Here is a 22,797-nt window from a genome sequence, read left to right as displayed (position 1 = left end):
CCATTGATGCACCTATCCACCATGAAGGTATCTAGTTCTTTTTTGAACCATGTTATAAATCTTGGCCTTCACAACATCCTCTGGCAAAGAGTTCCACAGGTTGACTGTGCGCTGTGTGAAGAAATACTTCCTTTTGTTGACTAAGTACTTTAGCATTCTGTTTACCACAGGGAATCTTTTGCTCGTTGGATTAGATGGTTCCCTTGATGTTGTACACATCAAACGTATGTTGGCAAAGCACTAAGCGTCCTGAGTTAAATTGACAAAGGCAAATACACTCCAGTCAAGCTGCCACTCATCCTCCAGCTCCCCTGGGCTCCGCGTAGGTATCTTCTGGTGATAAAACAGCATATGATATTAAAGACCTCCTGAGCTGCAATAGGCACAGGGAAGTTGCCTCATCCTCCCTGTTATCTTTTGGTGCTATTTTAAAACTCCCAAAGAGCAACGGAAGTTGGAGATGGAAGACACCTAGCAGCTTTCCCTGGGGAATGGAGCAGGACTTCTCCTCACAGTATGATCTCCAGGGCTTTGTCCAGTCTAGATGTAGGTGGCCCAAGCAATGGAGCTTTCATCTGTTTTGTTATTCTAGTGTCTCCCTGGTAACAAATCTTTCCTGATGTTCAGTACTTGTATGACTATTTCCTCCCGTTGCCCCTTGTATTGCTCTGCGTCCCTCTTGCTTAAGCCTCTTTGGCATCTGTGTTTTGCTGACTCTTACGTACGATATTTGTGCTAATAGAGCATCTGCAGGGCACAGTGTCCCCTAGCCCGGTCTCACTGCTGAAGAACACACTGTACAGCTTGGTGCATGGGCATCGGGTTGCTGCTATTGATCTAGGATGGCTTTTCCTCTAGTATTGCTTTTCATCTCCATGGCTTGTCTGCCAGGGACACTTCCCAGAAAACGATGCCTATTCCCGGCCAGATCTCAGCCAGACAAGGCCCCAAAGTGAGAAGCAATGAGTGAGAGAGACCCAAAACAAGGGACACCCAAATAATTATTTACACAGGAAATAAAGTGCCGGGGAATCCCTCTCCTCTAGCGTCAACAACTCTTTCTGTAACATCAGCTTCATGATTCTAAATAAAGTTCAACGGTAAGTGTGGAAATAGCAAATCTGTGTGGCACATGGATGACTCTGAGGCTAAATTGCATGATGTCCCTTGAACAACCGGATACTTGGGAGTCACTCTATCCATTCCCAAGCAAACATGAATCTTTGGAAGTGGGGAGGGAAAAAATGATTTCTTCAAGATTTTGGAAACAAACTGATCAGTGACATGGAAGTTCAATAAAACTCACAGGGGGTGGGGGGTGGGGAGAGGAAGAGGGAGAATGATAACAGCCTTTGGATGAACTGCCCAACTACGACTATTTCAACCTGGATCAGCCGATTTTATACTATGTCCCTTAAATTCCTCTGTAGCTGGAATGTTCCATATAGTAAAACTGTGTCCAAGATGATTATTCATTTAACCTCTTCTGCGTATGCACATGACACATACAGGATATGTTAAGAGCAAGAGCCAAAACGTCATCATATAGCGTTTACATCATACCTTCTTGGCTGGGAATACTTTCCAGGCTAATTCTACGGCTTCGATCCAAATCCCCGGCAGGTTTCAACTGCTTTGTTTCTAATGGGCAAGGGTCACAATCTGGATCTTTCTTTGCTTGGTTTTGGTCAGATTAATATTTCTCTGTCAGTCCAGGCGGCTGTCTAGATACCCCTTTCCAAGGGTCCCGCTATACTTTAAGCAGCACATCCACAAACACAAAAAAGGACAGAGGCACACCAACGACAACATCCACTCCTAATTCTAAAGCACTCTGCACACGTTAGATATTGTACAACGAATGCTAAGGATGTAAGACGGAAAGGAGAAACCAGTCAGAATGAACCCCCACTCTGGTGGGATGTAACTGATGACATTCAGCAAGAAACCCAGTGCAGGAATGATTGCATGAACTGGTTTGTTGCCTCCCTTTATTCAGCACACATCTCTTCAGCAACACTGTTTCTGCGGGAGCAATTCTGGTACGTTCGCCCAACATGCCGTACAATTGTGGTGGTACCAGTGCACTCTGGAATCCCTGAAGTACCCATTGGTAACACTCAGCACCCATGTTGGGAACAGGGACTCATTTCTATGCACGTGGCTTGGGATAGAGTCGGGAGGATCAGCTGAACAGCTGCTGCTACATCACTTACAGTTTCCTCCTCACAATGGGAAGAAACCATCCCAGACTGCACTGGTTGAGCCAAATACCTTTTCCCAGGTGGTACAAGGAACTGCTCAAGCAATGCTCGTGAAATAGCTGGGATGGTGGTTTTGACGCGTCACGCAGCCAATGTTTTCTGCAATGTCTTTTCGTTTAGTTCGACAGGGCTGATGGGACACAAAAGTTGAAGAATGGGAAGGAGGCTGAACTGAGTGATAACAACCTCTTTTGCAAAGCGTTTTGAAATCTATTGCCCAGAAGTGCTATAGCAATATTATTATTAACCTCAGACCTAATGCCACAAAATTCATGGGTCAACCATATTAGTGTCCGTCTCTCCACAGATACTAAGTAGTTAAGGTAGATATCAAGAACCTTTTGTCACACTAGCACATCCCTGGGTACTAAGCAGCTGTGATTCAGAGACTACCCTTACTCTGAAAAGTATTTGTAGACAGTCAGAACTTTTACATTTTAGTGTTTCTATCAGTGTGTGTGAAGCACCATTTCCTAGAGGGATACTACAATGCTGGAAGAGAAAAAAATAATAATCACAGACTGCTGTTTTTATCAAACTAGCCCAAGCTATTAAGTGGTTCAAGTTTGCCCTGATAGGCAACATCTTTAATGTAAGCAGCTGAATGTTGTAGAAGATACTACAGTTAAATTAGAGTAGCAATAGGAACACTCATTATACCATTACAACATATGGAAAATAAGATGCAACTGAAACCCACAAAGACTTCTGCAGAGATACAAAGATAAGATTGGATGTACAAGAAATCTGATTAGTCTTTAAAACTCTTATATAGTTTACTAAGCATTTTAAATGAAAAGCTTTCATTGCCAATACTGAGGTTTCTCTGTTACTATCAGTAATACAATTGTTGTGGTTGTTTTAATTTTGTACAGTTGAGAATCAGTCTGGTGCTCAAAAGGGAATGACTGGCACAGTTTACAAGAGCTAAGCATAGTGCAAGCAGGGACTGTGTACGCCCTTCCACACAATTCTATCGGTGTCCCACAATCCTGCCCACCACAGCCTCTGCTAGTTCCGTTCTGTGACAGTTCTCCTAGCGCACCTCTGTTCTGAGCTGCAATACGTTCCGTCTCTCATGAGCGAAGACAGCCAGTCAGTCTAAATTATGCCCAATACTGTAGCCGTAAGGCTAAGAGGTGGACAAACTCCCAGTAGGATGAAACCCTAAGCTCTTTCTGAGTGTTGTGTCCTAAACCAGTATTTTAACCCACCCAGAGGTGACAGTCTGTGCATTTCCCTCTGATGTTCCCAGGACAACACAGAATCATTCACTCTCTATAGCAAGCCAACAGGTGCACAAGTGGACACGTCAAACCTAGCATCATTAACATTCTTGATCTTGAGAGCTGACATTTGTAAGCACTAAGCAGCCTACTCCTTTTAAAAAAAACATATAGAATTTACTTACGAATCAGTTCGTTGACTGAAGATATCTGCTACACATTGTAGGAAAAACAAATTAAGCTGGCTACTATAGTACCCAGAAAACATCTGTTAACCAAAGCCAAAATTAAAGATAAACAAAATTAAGTTGCCTTTGTAATTGATTTTCATACAGCTGCACTGGACTATAAAAGAGCTATCAAAGGCAGCGCTATCCATCAGTTACTTCTGAACAACTTGCAAATGCAGGGCCTCAGCCTCCAATGGTATCCCTAGGAAAGTACTGCTAATCTTCAGAAATTGTTGGTAAGAACAGCATAACTTGTCATCAGTCCAACTCCTCTACTCTGCAACTTTCAGGGGAAGTGCTTCCTACCTAAGATCAAAGGGAAATGATTTAAAGGCACATCTTCATGGGGAGCTTTTACAATATTTCTAACGATTGGATGGCCAAGAGGAGTAATAATAATAATAGGATTCAGAGCCTCTTGGATCCTGGCCACTGGCTATAATCCAACCCAGGCCCCTAATCACCAAAAATCATTATTCCCTCTGACAGCTGCTCGGTGGCCTACGAGTTAGTGGGACTTACTCCAGTTCCTAGTGGACTAGAGCATTAATTTGTCCCTTTGGTGGCAATCTCGGCAAACAGGCCAAGGACTAAATTATTCTTTTATAGCCACTCAATATGCTGATGGATTGACTGCTAGGAGAGAGAGACACAAGGATATGGCCTACAAGTGCATCTGGGGCATCACGGGAAACATACAGGAAACAGGAACATGCTACAGAGATCTTACAATCTCAGCGATGGACATGAAGGGAACAGCACATAGTAGGAAAGAGAATGGCCAGGAAGGGTTACACAGATACAGTGACCTAGTTGCTCACCAGGCATGCACGTTTCAGTGGGTTCATTTTTTTTTAAAGCGATCACTATAGGTGATGCTGCAGAAGTGGGTTGTTAGGTGTGCTAGGAAGAGGTGAGAGAGGAAGGGTGGGCCATACATAAGGACCAGCATGGAATCAAAAGAACTGAATTCTCCTCTCCCCCGTCAAGGTGGACCGTCGCAGTCAGGGTGACTGTTTGTAGTGGGGTATTGCTTGCACAGCTTTTGTCTGGGGTGTGCCTGTACTATGGATAAGTGAAGGATGTCAGATCCCACAGCTGACAATCTGGCAGCTTCACTGTACTGATTTTAAAAAAGTTTAGGCTTAATGAAGAACAGGCACAGTGACCTGCTACAAATCTCTCTCAGTAAATTCATTATTCACCCTCACCCCAGGCACAAGTACCAAGCTTCTAGAGACGGTCCCAGTATGACAAAGCATTCCCAGATCATGTTTAGTAAAGTTTCTGAGCAGTCTTACTGGCTGTATCACAAACTAACGTCCAGCCCCCCCAAGACCCAAAGTGTGTAACAAAGCCCTACAGAAATAACAAGGGGAAGAAAATAATGCAGAGAGTTTACAATGATGAGCAATTCTTTTCGTGTGTGTAAGTAACATCTCTATAGCCACGTTCAACACTTTTGACGACAGTCCTCAACTTGAGGCAACGTCACCCGGTATAAGTGGGAAAGAGATTATTTTGAATCTTAAATGGCTCTTCACCCCTCGCCCGGGGGTCAGTCATCCACGACACTTTGGGTATGTCCACACTGCAATAAAAGGCCCGCGGCACAGCCACACCTGGCCGGAGTCAGCTGACTTGGGCTCACGTTGAGGGGCTATAAATTGCAGCGTAGACATTGGGGCTCAGGCTCGAACCCTCTGAAATGACGTTTTAGGGCCGGGTCTCAGAGCTTAATGTCTAGACTCCTATTTTAGCCTGCAGCCTGAGCTCCAAGAGCCTGACTCAAATGACCTGGGCTCTGAGACTCGGAGCCACAGATTTTTTATTGGCGTGCAGGTGTATCCTTTAAGGCGACAGTTCTAATCACTCTTGTGGAAGTGTAACACAGAGATTACCTCCATAGACGAGGCAACTCACAGAGATATGGATCCCAGAATGCCTAGCCGCCAAGGCTCAAAAGAGGCAGACAGTTCGACTGTTTGTTTTTTAATTCTTACAGGAGCATAGTGGATTTGAGCCCAATTTCCGGATCCATTGGGTGACAGCCAGCTAGGGAATGGCCAGATTAGTGCATCAGAGTGGTACGAGCCCCTTGCAATCCTGATTATCCTGAAAGATTTTTGCCAGGAAAGGAGAGAGAAGGAATGTGTAACTGAGCAGTGGAATAAGTAGCACAAGGCCTACTCCTCCTCCTCACCCCTTGACAAGGGCACCCACTAAATTGATTTACAACATCAATGAATACCATTCCAAGCTATCTTGCTTCCAGACTGTTGTAATGTCAGGAGGTCTATGGATTCACTTTACAAGAGAAATGCTTCTGTGACCCTCCTTTGCTACTGCTACACAACCCTCCCAGACCTCCCAAACACTAGCTTCCAGAAGATAACAGCTCTTAGCTGGTGAAAGACGCAAGCACACCCTATCCTGCCGTGGCTTTTTCTGCACCAAAGAAGGGCAGAACTAGGAAGCCACTATGATGGGCATCATAGAAAACAAGCAAACTTGGAAATGGTCAAGAAATACGAAATCCAGGTGAAGCTCCGCACTTAATCCCCTCTGCGCACACACTTTGCTCAGACTTGCTGCATGAACAACGATAGCACTTCAGACGCCCCCTGTAACACACAAGCACCGAGGGACTTATTTTCAATTGAATTTGGCATCATTCCGCATCCCAGCTGTAAAGAGCTCTGAAATACCTGCTAGCAGGAAGTCTGGGCTACAGCACAGAGCTCTCTACACATTTCTTGGAGAAAGCAGCAACAAGATCCTACAGGAAAACTATTCTCCTCACTGATCCTCAGTTACACCTTGATCCACAGACGTTGCAGAGCAGGCGAGGGATGTGCCAAATGATTCACTAGAGCAGGCGAGGGATGTGCCAAATGATTCACTAGAGCAGGCGAGGGATGTGCTGGCCGCGGTTTCTCACCACCCCCATTGGCCCGGGATGGCGAACCGCGGCCAGTGGGGGCCGCGATCGGCCGAACCTGCCGCGTCAGCAGGTAAATAAACTGGCCCGGCCCGGCAGGGTGCTTACCCTAGCGAGCCGAACGTTGCCGACCCCTGCACTAGATAGTTATAGGTTTCAGAGTAGCAGCCGTGTTAGTCTGTATCCACCAAAAGCAAAGGAGTACTCGTGGCACTTTAGAGACTAACAAATGTATTTGAGCATAGGCTCTCGTGGGCTACAGCCCACTTCATCGGATGCATAGAATGGAACATACAGTCAGAAGATATATATACATACAGAGAACATGAAAAGGTGGAAGTTGCCAGACCAACTCTAAGAGGTAATTAATTAAGATGAGCTATTGTCAGCAGGAGAAAAAAAGCTTTTGTAGTGACATTCAAGAGGGCCCATTTCAGACAGTTGACAAGAAGGTGTGAGGATACTTAACATGGGGAAATAGAGTCAATGACCCAGCCAGTTAAGCGTTTTATGGTCTCATCAAATATCCCAAGTGCCACAGGGAAAGGAACATGACCGCCATCCCCACACCAGCAGGAAGTCAAGAAATCCCACATATACAGCACAAACTCTTCCCTAAGGGAAGCACATTTGCAGGAACATTAATGCTCGCTGTGCAGTCTCTCTCTCTCTCACACACACCCCCGCCCCCCAATTGTTTTCTTTGTAACTCTAAGCCCCAGCCTGTCAAAATGCTAGCACTAGCCGTTAACCTGGAGCAAGACACCAGAGAGCGGTGTGCACTTTCCTTCCCACTTTACCAACACCTCCAAACCCTGGAGCCTCAGGCAGAGCCCTCTGAAATAACTACAACTTCCGGGAAATCAAACGGTTCCTGGGAAGAGCTCTGGCTTCTGCTGCTAGGGAGCATGGGAGGAGGGAAAGAGCTCTTGCTTTCCCATTAACCAAAAGGGCAGAGGCAGAGATCTTCGGGCTGGCATAGCCTTCTGGGGGTGGGGATGATCAGGAATGGTGCACACCACCACAAGGGTCATCAGAGTTGGTGGTAAAAGAGAACAGCAAGAAACAGCAGCAACTAATTATTTAAAACAGATTTCTAATTAGCATCTTATTAATTAATAGCAATTTGTTGTTATTCATTATACCTGCGGCGTTTCTATCATCCAAACATCTCAAAGTGCTTTACCAACAATAATTAGACAGGTCTCCTGATGCTCTTGGAATAAGATGGGGATGACTTCACCCATCTCCAAGATGGAATATGACAGATGTGTAACAGAGCCCAACAATAACAATACTTTAGGACAGGAAGTGAAAAATAATGTATCCAAACGAAACTGCAGGAGGAAATTAGGGATGGAGAATGTAATTACAGAGCTGGAATTTGGCCAGGAACTCCTCTGTTCTTGCAAAAAAGTACCATGGGAACTTAAATGAGCCCACATGCTCAGGGCCTTGGCTTTATGTCTCAAGAAAAAGATGTCTCTGCCAGTAGCAAAGAGCATGCTAGCAGCAGGCTGAGGAATTAACTCCGAACCGATGCAGAGGAAAGAGAGCCACCTATTGAAAAAGGAACACAACTTCCCTGCAGAACATTGGTGTTCCTTGGTGATCTCCCATCGAAGATGGTGATAAAGCACAGCACTGCTTAGCTTGTGGAATCTCAAGAAATTATAGGACAGAGTGGAATACCTGTAAGCCACAGAAATGAGTGAATACAAAGGAAATTTATACTAATGGAGCGCTATCCGACAATGTTGTTGGCCGACTGTTATAACACAAAGACCAAAGAGGCACAATGCTTCCAGTTAGCTGACAGCAGAGGACATCAAAATGGGGTGGGACAATGTAACCCACAACCATCTTCATCCTGCCACCCAAAGAGACTGGGGTTCCCAGAATGCAGTGCTCCATCTTGAGCCAAACAGTGGTTATTTGTTTAAAAATTCACCGTTCAGGCATATTACTGGTAGCTGCGGCTAATTAAGCTAGGGCTGATTTTCCTGGAAGCGGAGTGATTTTAAATTTAGTGTGTTAGACGCATCTGATAAATGTTATTAAGAGTCTGTGAAATTTCCAATCAAACAGGAAAACTGTGCTAAGACTTGATGGAACTAGATGGATACAAAAGAGAATGAGGTTTGAGCCCCAACGAAAGTCACCTATTGAAATTGTTTGCAGAGAATAAAGCAGTTTGCTGCTAAACCATAAAACATTGCATCTGGGGATGTGGATGGTTCTCTTTAGAAGTGGTAGTTCCCAGAACAGACTAATTAGGAAGCACTGGTTAACTAAACTTTATTGGCCAATGGTGATCTGTTATAGTTTTATGTAAATAAAATCCTGTATAGGAATGTGAGACCCATCCCTTGGGTGACTCCTTTCAGAACCCAAAGTTTCTAAATTTAAATGCAAACATCTATCGCTGGCCTCTGATATAAACTCAAACTAGACCTTTTTTAAAAGGTGATTGTGGACGTTGCTGGTGTGGCAGGTTTCCTCTCGGAACAAGACCTAAAATCACCTGACTGGGTAAAAAGCTTTAAAGAGCTGCATTTGTAGATCAACCTGCTCCACCTCAATCCAGACCTGCAGAGCGAAGGCTACGTTTGTCCTGGACACTCCACACAGCGCTGCCAAGGCATTTCAATACCGACTTGCAGTAGCTTTGCTATTCCGCTGCCCTCTGGCTATCTCAGGGTCTCACCACTACACTTCCAGTCTCTGCTGGTCACAATGGGACTCAAACCTGTGCTTAGTGTGACAGCACAGAGCTACTAGACAGGCCAGGTGCAAGAACGAACGAGCTTGGAGATTTTCATCAAACTCCAGCATGGTTTGCCAGTTAGCATCTTCTACCACTGTAGAATTTGCCTCAGGGTTAGGCTCTGCCAACAGTATCGGATGAGCAGTGGCAATCTGTTTTAAATAGTGTTCTTGTTCTGGACAGGAAGATCTCCACTTCACCATGCTGTATTCCAATGCACTTCCCCATGTGTTTTCACAGGAGCCTGGTTGTTTAATCTCACCATGTCTCAGCGTTTAACAGTTCCGGAGGGGGAACAATGTACCCACAGGCTTCAAAGCAGCTGATGGAAACAATATGAAGATAGGTATTTAATGCACCACACTTGCTAACCTACACCACGGGGGAGTGGGGGGAGAGCTTATTTAATAAAAACAGCTTTACAAATGCAGCAGTTGAGGGAGGCAAAATTTAACCCACTTGTCTTTGCTCTGATGTGCTGTGGGGGGGTGGGGTGACTGACCACAGAAAAGCACATCAACAACCCAGGATCCAAACTCCCAGCCCTATAGATTTTCCCCCAATCACTGTGTGTTTTGGATGTGTTGCATTTAGATCAGTGGTTCTCAACCTGCGGCCCAATTAGCACCCAGCTGCGGCCCAGCTCAGCTACGTGCTAAAGCATGGCCCGCATGCTGGGGTCCGCCAGGGTCCCGGCTGCCCAGTGTGGAGGGGTCTGGGGCAGCCGGCCGGCAGCGCACAGCGGGGGTCCAGTCTGCCGCTGCCCTGCCCAGGTAACGCATTGTGGGCTGCACGTATAATAAGTTGAGAACCACTGGCTTAGATTGTAAACTTCTCTGATACTGGGTCTTATTTCAGGGGTCCACAAATATGTTGCTGTCCATTCAGCACAGAGGTTGTCTCACAGGTCCCTCCCTACCGCTTCACAAGGGTGAAGATCCCCCTCCCGACACACACCCACAGCAGCCCATTCACCACTGCGTAATAGCTCCTTTGCACCTGCAGCCCCACCTGGAAAGTTCATTTCAGGCAAATACTTAGTGCATGTGAGACAGCTTTTAATGCGATACAATGGGGGGCACAACGAGGAGAGTCAGCGCCATCCGACTCGCACGCTCTCTGGACCACCGGCAAGTCATCCTTGGAGCACAGTTTGAGAACTGCTGTCTTCTTCTAGTCCAGCCATGGCACAGCTCTATTTAAACCACATCTAGGGGTGAAAGTGAGGCGGTACGGGTCAGCCGGCAAGGACCCGCACCGGCCCGTATCCAGTCCACATTAAAGTTCTGCCGAGGCAGCTCTTTAATGTCCCTGCCCCCTTTGCCTCCCCCGTTGGCGGCCCTGCTGGTAGGGTCCGTACTGGCAGGGCCGCCAATGTATGTGTGCGTGTGGGGGAGAGGGGTGTGGGGGCAGGCGGAGCAAAGGGAGCAGCTGCCCCGGGGGCAGCGATTTAAAAGGGCCCGGGGCTCCAGACGCCGCTACCGCAGCAGTGGTGTCCAGAGCCCCGGGCCCTTTAAATCACCACAGGAGCCCTGGGCAGCGTGGACCAGGTGGCCTGGAAGGACTGGCTAGGGGTGCTGACCCCCAGCCCCACCCCTTCCACCTGAAGCCCCGCGCCCCTTCTGGGGGCCGGAACCGCCCCAGTCCCATACCAGTAAGTGTCCTGAGTTACTTTCACCCCTGACCACATTCGTCCATAGACACACACATTTATAAACATATCACTTAAGATTAGTCATCCAAGGCCAGACCCTCAGTGTGGGTAAGTAAATATAGTTCCATCCAGACTGATTTACACCACCGGAGGATATGGGTCTCAGTATATGTAGCACACAATCCAGCATCTAACTACTACAGTGACTAGCGTTCCATAAACACCTACGACCGATCTGCTGGAACAGCGCCGTCTGGTTCTAGTTTAGACTGCACGTTCCTCTGATCAAGGCTGGAGTCTCTCTCTATGGCTGCACAGCGCCAGGCATACAGAGCAATGCTAGGCTAGAATAATAATGGTGCCTGCTGGAGTGGCAGCAGTGGATACGGACGTCCTGACTAGCCTGCCATAACCGGACATGTAAGACTCGAGCTGGAGGCCAGGAAGACGTTCATGTCCAGGGCTCGGATAATGGGACAGCCCGTGTGTGGATCAGCTCCATTCACACGTCTGTCAGAACAGCTGCCGAGGGAAGGCTTTCAGCCCTATCAATGGAAATGTTCAGAAAGAGATTAGGTGGCGCCCAGAGGGGGTGGGTGAAGAGCAGGGCCTTTCATACACATTCATCACTGGCGAATATTCTCACGAGAGAGGTCTTCTTGTGGCAACCTCGCCACCCAACCCCTAAGCCTACATGTAGGCAACAAGAGTGCTTGGTTATGACGTAATGAAGGGGCAGCATTAAGCAGCGACTATTCTGGGTTTTTAGCTATGCCTCGTTTCTTATTTATCTTTAACAGCATGTCAGCTGTTTACTCTCTCGGGTACCTTTATTAATCCATATATTAGCCTTGTGGTCTGCAGCCCTCCTGCGCTCAGATCTCCAGGTCACTGAGCTGTTCCCCATGTGTCTCCTGCCCTCTCTCATCTGGGTCTCATCTCAGTGCCCAGGTTGAGCATGGCTGAACTGACATGCAACAACCCACAAAACCAGGCAGGGAAGGGCTTTTGGCTTCTTTGGTTAAAATAGTCTCTGGAAACTCTAAAGAAAGCCCGGGACCAGGCTGTATCTAGCAAAAAGCATCTCTGCCTGCAGAGCGATGGACTCTTCCCCACTGAGCCAGAAGCAGTTTCACAGTGAAGTTCAGACTGAATGACATATGGACTATAGCTTGAAAATCTCTAAGGAATGACACGCTATGGATTGGACATGCCCTGCGAGGTCTTTTCCAGCCCTGTGCGTGTAAAGGGGTCATGGAACAATTGTTTCCTGCTCCCCTGTCATTCTTCTCTGAAGCACTGGGTAGAAGCAACTGTCAGAGAGACAAGATATGACTGGATGGATCAACCCTGGTGCTATGTAGCAATTCCTATGTTCCTGAGAGCCAGCGAAAGCCAGCACGTTCCTGATGATGGGAGAGAATGTGAACCATGGCAGAGAGTTTACCATGGAATGTGAACCATGGCAGAGAGTTTACCATGGAACATTATCACATCATAAAAAGTTCCCGTCCAGATGTGGATTCACATGGTGCTAATTGCCAGGAGCAGCTCACTGGGAATCCTCAAATCCTGGAGCAAGGGAGTCGGTGAGTGTTACATTCTTTTTCTCGTATGCAGACTTCGGGGCTCGATGGCCAGGTTCCGTAAGCAGAGGACAGCCTCTCTATCAAGGGAGGCTAGGTGTTGTAAGCTGCTCTACAGATGTCGAGTTGGGCACTCTTCCACCGTGTGAGTTATTGCCTGCAAAGCTGGACCATAGTAGCAGCATGGAGAGGAAACTGGGCCAATCCAGTGCGTAGTTGTGGCAACTTCGGAGAAGCCAGAGCCTCATGAGCCTAATCAAAGGTGGACAATCACGTGGACAAGGAGGCAGTGCAGTGATGGACTCCTGAATGTACTTAGTGTGTTAGACTCTTTCCCAGCGATGCTTCCAATCTATACAAAGGTTGTTTTCAGCCCCTTGGAGCTGCTGAGCGTCCATGCAGGGGAAAGGGCCAGAAGCGGCACTTGTCCAGGACTACGTGAGCTGCTGTAGCAAAAGGGTGGAGAGCGCAGCCGTGATGTCCCACCCCTGTCCGCACGAGTGGGATTCCTCCTTTGGATACGAGCAGACCTACGAACTGGCACTGCATGTTTCCTGTCCAAGAACGGGGCATTGGTCAACAGGAAATGTGACAGTTTGGTTCCATCTGTCACAGCTCTCCAGGCAGATGGAACAGTAATGGCATCTCCTCAAAGGTCTGGTGGAGTTCTGGGAGCTAGCGCGTACAAACTGGAGGTTGGTGTAGAATTCAAGGAGCCACTAATAATACAGGTTGCCAAATCCAGCTGTGACGACACACTGAGTGTGGCAACTGAGCCCCAAACCACAGAGCAGCCACAGCTGGAGCAAACAGCGGGGCCAATACAGATTTGTGAAAGACCGAAGGGTCTGCTCGCTGGGCGGTTCCTGCTAGTTTTCGTATCAAGGCAGTACGGAAAGAGATCTTCATTTTCAAGTATTCCAGGGGAGGCTGATATGTCAGGCTACAGTTGAGGTTTACTCCCAAGTATACGACAGCTGTTTGGAACTGCAGTAACTGTCCTTGTACATGTACCAAGAGGGGACGACTGGCAAGAGCGTTACATGAGGACTGGAGTTATGCAATCATGAACGGGCTGGGAGACATGTGTGCGTGAGCTGCACAACAGTGAATGGTGGAGATTTGCAGAGGTGAGTGGGCAGGAAGGATCCACAAGACAATCTCTCCACTAAGCTGCTGTGCAGACTCTGACCTTTCTGCACTTTATCAGCAAACTGTCGGTGACAGATGAGAGGCAGAGATGGAAGGGAAGACCACACAGTACCGGCCTCGTATTTCATTTATTTTTCACGTGGCGGGGGCAGCCCAGGGAAGGAAATGAGTACTGACCCTGGTATAGTGGCAGTTTAAAGTAGGATTGCAGAAACCTACTAGAAACCCGCTGGAACTGGTACAAGACCCCCAGCAGGAGCCAGCAATCTGCATACTCTTGCCCACCCCCCGTAAAGTTTACCCAGGCAGCAAATTAGCTTTTGAAGGGATTGGGGGTGGGAAGGGAGTCAAACGTTGAGAAAGGGTGGTCACGTTACAGACTGATTCTGGCAGGGGTGGAAACAGAGAAAGGAAGAGCTGGTGTCTCCACGGTCTAGCCATACAACTGTGCTTGGCACCAAGCTTGATAGCGTACACAAAGATAGCTCAGGAAGGGTGCATACAGAGTGAACGAACATGCACCTGAAGGGATGGAATCAATCAGATGCCATATTGCCAACCTTAACCATTCAAAAATCATAAGATGGACCCACAAAATCATGAGATTGATTTATGAGATTTTTTTTTAAATAATCTGGGTTCTTTGTATTTGCCTTCTAGTTTTTGAGCCTGTAGGGTTCATGTTTTCAAACTTTTCTGTACAATTACGAAGACTAGAAACTTACGTTTTTTTAAAAAAGGGAACCTGAGATTCTCACATATTCACAGGACTCCAGGAGTTGGGGCTTTAAGTAAAACACAACATATTGCAATATTTGCAATAAAATCATGAGAGCTGGCAACATGTTTTACAAATTCATTTCTGCTCTTATGAAGCCAACGAACACATCAGTATTCACACAGTGAACCGTGCACGTAGGTACTTACCCATGGCACATATACAGATCAGTTTTAGCTATAACTGCCTTCAGCCACCAGAATGGGAGGGTTTGTCTTAATATTATATGGACCTGTTCTCAGGTGCCAACGTTTCTAAGGGTAGAAGAATGCTTTACAAAACTTTATATGACTAGACATTTTTTCATGACTTCAAAAATCCAATTAATACTATTTGTATTTTTAAATTTCAACATTCCCTTGCCTCATGCTAGTATATGGGATCCAGGAAGGAAGATGGACTGGAAACAGGAAGTGAAAGTTATCAATCTAGCTTCATTCCCCAAGCCTAGTAAAGGGTAAGAAAAGTGAACAGGAGGGTGTGGTGCTTAATGATTAGAGCAGAGAACTTGGAATTAAGATTCACGAGTTTTAGTCCCAGCCCTGACAGACTCACCATTTGCCCAAAGGTTACCTGGGCGAATAAAGACTCCCCTTCAGGCTGACCCATGGAAAGCCATGTTGAGTCCATCGTTCCTGGAAGCTGCTCTTTGTATGCATGTCAGTTTTAATGTCTAGCCTTTTCTATTTGGTTTTGCAACTGCGCACAACTCAGAAGCAACCTCAGAAGCTTCCATGATGTTCTGTTAACATCATGACCCTCATTAGGTCCTGATCCTTCAACCTGATTTACGCCCATGTAGAGTCCCACTGAAGTCAACTGGGCTTAGCATGGGTGTTGGAGGCTGTCTATGAAGATTTGATTTAACACCTCAAACACCCATGTGCAATATTTTTTTATTTCAGTCACCAGACCCTTTCTCCAGAGTCCATTCTGCAATACACGGACAGACTTGCATTCTGCTTTGAATGGCATTTCACTCTCTCAGGACTCAGCAAAAACTTCACTGTAGTCCATTATTTTCAGGCATCCAGCACTCTGGCATCTGGCTTCTTGCTTTGGTGTTTAATTTAATTGTTCCCAATAGAGAGAAATAGCACTCAACCTCCAACCCCCTGCTCCACAGAAACCTGTCATGGGAAAACCCTCCTGAAGCTATGACCCATAGTCAAACAAATAGCTGACCGAAAAGATATGCCTTTTGCCATGCTGAGAAGGCCGGTAAATACAGACTCTGATCTCCAGTCCTCCAGAGCACACCTCTAAGAATCACTCAGCTAATGCCAGCTATCATGATGGGGCATGCAGAGAGAGGCAGTCTAGTTTCTAAGGTAGGACAGCGTGTAATATGGAGAAGGTCTCAATAATATCACAAAGCGTAGAGTTAAGATACATGCAGCATAGTATTTATAGCTGATTGTACTATCAGATAGAAGAGCTCCTATCACCAAAGGTGCTGGAACTAGGGGTTCTGAGGAGGTGGCAGCACCCCCGACTTGGTTTCCATCATATACAGGTGTCACAGTTTGGTTCAATGACTCTCAGCACCCCCACTATGCATATTGTTCCAGCACCATGAAATCAGAAGAGAAAAGTATGTACAATTATACTTTCACTGACTGCTTAGCCACCATGATATTTGTTTCTGTGCTCCCCTTTACTAAGTTACACCTACGCCCTAGCATGGGTCTTTCCACCACCACGACTTAATGCCTTTGCTTTGTTAACTCAAGGATAGAGAAATTGGCTAGGAACCCTGAGATCCAGGTTCTAGACTCCCTACTAATTCCATCCTGTATATTATTAATGGTGTGTATAATGCTGCCTTATTAAAGACTTGTGTGTCCATTTGTATAAGAATTGTTCCATCTTTAACAGATCAGATGACTTCTAATCTCTACGATTTACACGACTACAAATGGGAAAACATGTTGGCAATTTGGGAAAGAAAGATTAGGGCTCCCTCATCCCATCTCATTTCTTAGCAGTTACTGTTTAAGTCATAGGGCACAGATACTGTAAAACAACTGGCATAATTTTCATTAAAAGCTCATACGTGTATGTACCGTGTGCAGCCCAAAGCTAACCTGGGAGATGAGCAAAGGTTGAGCTTATCATCCTGAGTGTTCTGGAAGAAATTCTGAAAAGTACTTACGACGAGACACTGGAAACAGCGTGCAATAAATTATAAATAATAATGGATATTTTTATGGGCATCTAATAAAAATCAGAAGTGGAACTTCTTCAGTGAAACACTGTGAGGTACACATGAGGGCAGGGAAGAGCAGGAGAAGCAGCTTAGAACCTCGGTACCCAAACAGCTAATTTTCTAATCACTGAACATCCTTTTTTACCTTTATTTTTACATGATGCTACATCGACCCCAACCCCACTTCCTTGCCTTGTCCTTTTACAGGTAAAATTGCAGACGGTTGGGCTATGCTGCAGCTCGGACACAGAACGAGAAGCGATTTACTCTCAGCCTAAATTATTCAAAAGAAAAGGGACTGCGCATCTTTAACAAGCCATCATTTTATGAAGCAAGGTTAACATTTTTACTTGATTCAGTAGAATATTATAAACTCTCTCAGGTCCATTTGAGGACGTTCTTCTTGGAGCAAAAGAAACAGACTCAGCACTTTTTATATTATTTAGAGAATAAAATTAACCCTCAATGGCCCAAGCTGGTATTACTCCTCCCCAGTTAAATATGGCACGCTCAGCAATTTCCCCCCCATATATAATTACAGGCTGCTATCCATCATCTGTAGGAGAATGCTTTTCTGACACTCCAAAAGTGACGCGGTAAGCACTTTTACTAATAGAATAAATATTCTAAATATCTCTTTTATATTTTCATTTAAATTGGAATATTTTAAAATAATTGTACACATAGTGCCTGGATGGCTAGTACTGCGTTTAGAGGGAGATTGCCAGATTACTTTATTTCACCTGGGAGGGAACGTTTACTCTTCACCCAGTCCCCTCCCTGTACTGCTACAAAATGTAATTAGGCCAAAAGGTTAATTTATTAGCATTTTTCTCCTCTGCTGCTGCTATTCCACTCACCTTAGAGCTCTTCCTTTTCGCTTTTCTTCCTCCCTTTTGATGGTTCTGCTTTGCAGTTCTCTCTCCTAGGGAATCTGTATATTTCATGCTGCTTTAGCAAATCCATCAGGCACAATCCTATGTCACAGCAGAACCGCCACATGGTCTGTGACAGTGCATGTGCCTGCTCCATTCATGGGGAAACAGTAGCTCCCTCCCCTCACTGCAGAATCTGAGGACTTGTTGCTCCAACTCTGCCTCTTTACTCCCCACAACAAAATGTATCTCTACCCACCCTCAAGAGAAAAGCCCACAGCCGCAATTATGGGGTTATGCCCTGGGAGCAAATTTACTGGAGCCTTCGTCCCTATGGGGCTGGACTCCACTGCTGCAGAAACAATCCCAGAGCAGAGCAGCACATTTCTGGATTGTAGCCTTGTTTGCAAGAATTGTAACCTCGACCAAAGGCCTCCTCAGGCTCCATTTCAGAGCAGCGCATGCCCAGATATACAATGGTTAAGTCCCCAATGGATGGTAGCCTAAAATGTAAGGGGGGAAAACTTCTAAGACCAACAAGTGTGCAAAACTGTGCCTAGGCAAACACTTATTCACGTGTATCTATGAAATGCAATAAAATAAGGTCATCCTGCTGGGATGGCACCCTGAGGTTTGGCAGACCCAATATCAACAAATTATTACTTCATTAGTAGTTTGTTTTTCAGCCGAAGAGCCAGTGCAAAGCACTGTTTGCAAAGTTCCTGTCAGGTTTAAATATGGTGTCCAGGTTCTCTAACTAGGAGAGGTTGGCTTTTCCCTGAACTTCATACTTGATAGCATATACACCTCCTTTTTCATGAACGAAAGCAGCTGTGGCAAGAGAAAAAGCCCTTTTGGAGGCACTTATCGGACATCTTTTCTCTATCAAAGGCTTCCAAAACATGTCCTATTATGGGAAATTTCATGGACAGGAGTAGACGACTTTTCTTGGCAGCCTAGGTGAACAGAAGCTAACTGAATACGTGTAGGATTCTGCAGGACAGAATGACATAGTGCAGACAGTGGTGAAATGGCCTGTCAGAAAACCCACCGCAGTAGCCTACGCTACAACCGAACAGGCAAACGGTTCAGATTCATAGTGAAAGGGCATAACGAAGCGGGGGCTGGATGTTTTTCAGAATCTTTGCCGTTTTCAGACAAAGACATTGTTTATTCTGTTTGAAAATTAACTGCCCAATTCTTTATGAACTATGACTTCCTGCTTCCAGAGCAGGGAGGGTTCTCACATGACAACATCCTTGGAAAGCATTGTCTTGCCTAAAAGGGTTTGAGATGAGAACAAGAGGACAAGAAATGTCGGTTCATATCCTCGCTCACCACAGCGGTAAGAGATGGGAGATGAAAGGGAAACTGTTATATTAAAAGGTGAAGCAAAGCCCGCAGAATTAATGTGAGCAGATTGAAGGGAACCTTAAACAAAGAAAGGAGATCTCTAGCAGATACATCTAGCTCTCGAGTTAGAAAGCCATAAGGGTTCAGTACTGCAGGAGACACCCTGCAACGTTCTACAAGGCTGGAGCTTGTGAAAATGTCTCCAATCCCACAAAGCGTGGGTTTGAAAAGCAATATGACTGAATGGATGGGAAAGGAATCACCACCAACCTGCCTTTCCCATCCAACAAACCTGCAACAGCTACAGGCAACGTTCTAAATGAGAGGGCTCTCTCTGAAAGACACATTTGTTTTCTGTCTAATGAACGTTGAACCTCAAACAGTGGCAAATCTAGGGTCTAGAAATGCAGCTGGAAATTTCACAAGATCAGGCTCTCACCAGAATTTCAAGGACAGAAATATCATAGAAACGACCTCTTCTCTTAGCATGTCATATTTCTATTTCTTGCCCCAGCTGAAGCTAGCAAGTGCAAACACAAGCATACCAAATTCTAAACAGAAGATGTTCCCTGAATAATTCTGAACTTCAAAAATAGTTTGGGGCAAGTTCTGGACAAATGATCAGGTCTGGTCTTACTTGAGTCAAAGTGTTCATCCTTGTTTGTCTGCCCCCTCCAGGCCAAAGTGCTAAATACCCAATGGGAAAGCCGTGAGCCATGTTAAAAGTGAAAACACGAATCTCTTGATCACACAGATATGATGTTACCTCATTGTGGCATCAGTTTGAAGTCTATAACCTTTTAACAAATTAATACCTTATAGTTACTGAATGTGTGAGAGAATGTTGGTCTATTTCAGTACTTCCCAAGCCACGGTCCATGGACCACGAGTTATTCAGAGTTCTAGCTGGTCACATGGTACTGGCTCTCCTTATTTTCATTTGCTGTATCACTTTAAGACCATCTATAGACATATTCAATACTTCCCTGATATTAAATTTGCCGCAATTGCAGAAGTTGCCTTAGGAATGTTATAGGATCAGAGGGGAGGCAGTCTCCTAAAAATTATGTGATGACAATGGGAAGGGGGCACTGGCCTGTGAGATGTTGGATGGGAGGAGCTGGAGTCCATGAGAGATGCTCTCTATTACAGCATGGATTAGACCACGAAAATGGTTGGGATCCCCTAGACTATAACAGCCATTATCTGGCAGGAGACTTTAGACTTCTAGAGGATTGAGTACTGAGCTCATTGGTTTTATCACAGCTCATTCAGAAAGCTTTGATCACCCTGTTTAAAATTCATACATTCAGTTGTGACACTTCTATCACAACCATTTGATTTTCTACAGCTTCCTCTGATTGATTTTTAATTTCTATTTCCATTAATCAAAATGTATCAAAGTTCAGAGTGTTCAGACCTTTAGGTAAGACTGAAGATCACATGCATTTGTGAATGATCTTATAATTATTACTTTGTTAACAATAATTAGTTAGTTTTACACTGTCACTCTCATACTAGAAACCTGACTTAAATTCCTTTCTATTTTTGCATCTGTAAATAGCTGCTGGTAAATTTTGCAGGTGCAAATTCATTTGCAAATAACATAAGTTAAAAGTATTCGTGTCCGCATCTGTGCCTGCAATTAACACAGTAAATACAGTGTCGCTTCACAAGCACCTGCGAAATTGGACTCGGTTATTTGCTAGCACAAAGTGGAGGCCAAGGTAAGATGCCTTTTAAAAAGTTATTTGTGTAACTGAGCCATGTAATTGCAAAGACCCCATTGAAAATCACTGCAGCTTTTAGCCAAAGCAGCAGTAGAATGAACAGAACTACGTAGTAGTATGTAAAGCCACGTGTCTTGGCACAGTGGGGAAAGGGAAATACTGCGTTCAACCAAGCCACGTAACGGCCGCACAGAAAAGAAAGCTCTATAAAGCTGTGAAGCAGACAAAGTTCCTGGTGACTAGTCTAACCAACAGCACAATTTGGGTGAAGAGGAGCTATGCAGGCACAGAATCTGAAGAACAGAGCTCTCCCGTGCATTCCTGCGAGCACAGGTTTCCCTGTAGACCAGGCGGGGCATCTCAGTGACTCACACTGTCTCCAGTCCAGCCCTTTGAGCAGGTTTTGGGAGGTGGAGGGAGAGGCATTTCTGCTAAGCTCTGGCTTTACCAAGTGAATCTTCGCAGCCTTGCCAAGGACAGCATGTGGGGAACAGAGGCGACGCAGGCTCTAAGTAACTGAGAAATTAAGCAGACTTTGGACCTCTGGGTAGCATACTCCTTAAGCAGCAGAGAGAGACCATGGAAGGTCTCAGCGTGAAAAGATGTCAGACCAAGCTCAACTTTTATTTCTATTGCATGCTGCCCAAATCACTCCTTTTTAGACGGAAGTTTCTGAGACTTCTCCATGTCTCTCTCCAGGATGACCATGTTCCTTTATGCTGCTGCTCTTCCTACGCATAGGGTCATCAGCTGAAGTGTCAGGAGCTTGGGGACAGCTTTGCACATCCACTCTAGATATCTATGAAGCCCACTAGGGACCTCACTATGTCAATCTGATTAACATAGGAGGCATCCGGACAGGATGGTTATGGCCACCAGGACAAAACTGGCAGACAGATGGCTAGAAATGCAAGTTAAATTTCCCAAGTCCTATGATGTTTCACAACACTGAGTTTTCAACGAGGAAGGGTGGCCTCAAAGAGACAGGGCTTCAGGTCTCACCTCTGCCACAGACCTCCTGTGTGTGCCCTAGGCATAGAGGTTCTCTCTCTGTCACAGAGAAGGAATAAAACCTCCCTTTTCCCACCCCTTGTCTGTGTTATCTACTTAGATTGTCAGCTCTTCAGGGCAGGGACTGTCTCTTACTATACATACAGCACCTTGCACAGCGTGACACCGATCTCAGCTGGGCCTTTAGGTGCAACGGTAATACTATACAACCGACAACAAACAGCACTAAGTGTTGGAAGTTTTGCAGAACCTCTGAAGAATTCCACCCTGGTGGCTCTGATAGGAGAATACACTGATGGCACCATACTGCAGCCCCTTTGCTTCTTTTCTCTGTGTGTGAGGAAACAGCCCTTTTGCCCATAAACCTTTGGAAATGCACAGGGCTGCTGTTCATCATGTCCAGGTGTTCCACAGCTTTCAGCTCTACTACTCCCCTCGGTGTCATAACCAGCATGAAAAACAGCTTCTGGGTTACCAATACACCTACCTTCCCTCCTGCAGGGACTCAGCACCGCCTAGCAATCACAGCAGTCAACTGAAACCGAGAAAGATGCACTGAGAGCCAGTCACCTCTTTACCTTTTCGCCCAGGGGGCAGTAGCCTTTGAGGAAATCCTGGCACACTTCAGCTTTCCTGGACACGTAGACATGGCTGTAGGGGCAGTCGCTGTTGTTGCAGATTCCTTTCAGGAAGTATAAGCACACTGGCATCTGCAAGGGTAGAAGACGATCAAACGGTTACCCCTCCCGCGTAGATTAGGAGCCGTTCCAACACCCAGAACTGAAATAAAACCATGACATGCATAAAATTAAGATATGCCTTTTGCCAGCCACTGATCCCGGGGGTATTTTTAGATCCTCTATCGGTCTCTTGCAACAGAGCTCTCTGACATTACATGGTCCCAGTGTATAAAGGCGGGGGCACACACACTGCTTTAGCATCCTTCAGGCTAGCTCCGAATGGGGTGGAATTAATGAAATTGCAATCGTGGTGAAAAGTGCCCCTTTACAACATAGTGAAG

At 45.8% G+C, this 22,797-nt stretch overlaps 1 protein-coding gene across 1 annotated transcript in view; it reads right to left on the bottom strand.

Moving 5' to 3' along the window:
* ZC3H3 (zinc finger CCCH-type containing 3) overlaps positions 1–22,797 on the bottom strand; it is a 341,104-nt gene that overhangs the window by 67,647 nt on the left and 250,660 nt on the right. Inside the window, exon 9 of the mRNA XM_054018877.1 lies at positions 22,355–22,486. Coding sequence (XP_053874852.1) covers positions 22,355–22,486 — 132 coding nt within the window. The remainder of the gene's footprint in view (positions 1–22,354; positions 22,487–22,797) is intronic.

Source organism: Malaclemys terrapin, chromosome 2, assembly GCF_027887155.1.
Source record: "Malaclemys terrapin pileata isolate rMalTer1 chromosome 2, rMalTer1.hap1, whole genome shotgun sequence".
Classification (NCBI taxonomy): Eukaryota; Metazoa; Chordata; order Testudines; family Emydidae; genus Malaclemys; species Malaclemys terrapin.
The sequence above is the reverse complement of the archived record's forward strand: the minus strand, read 5'-3'. Positions and strand labels throughout refer to the sequence as shown.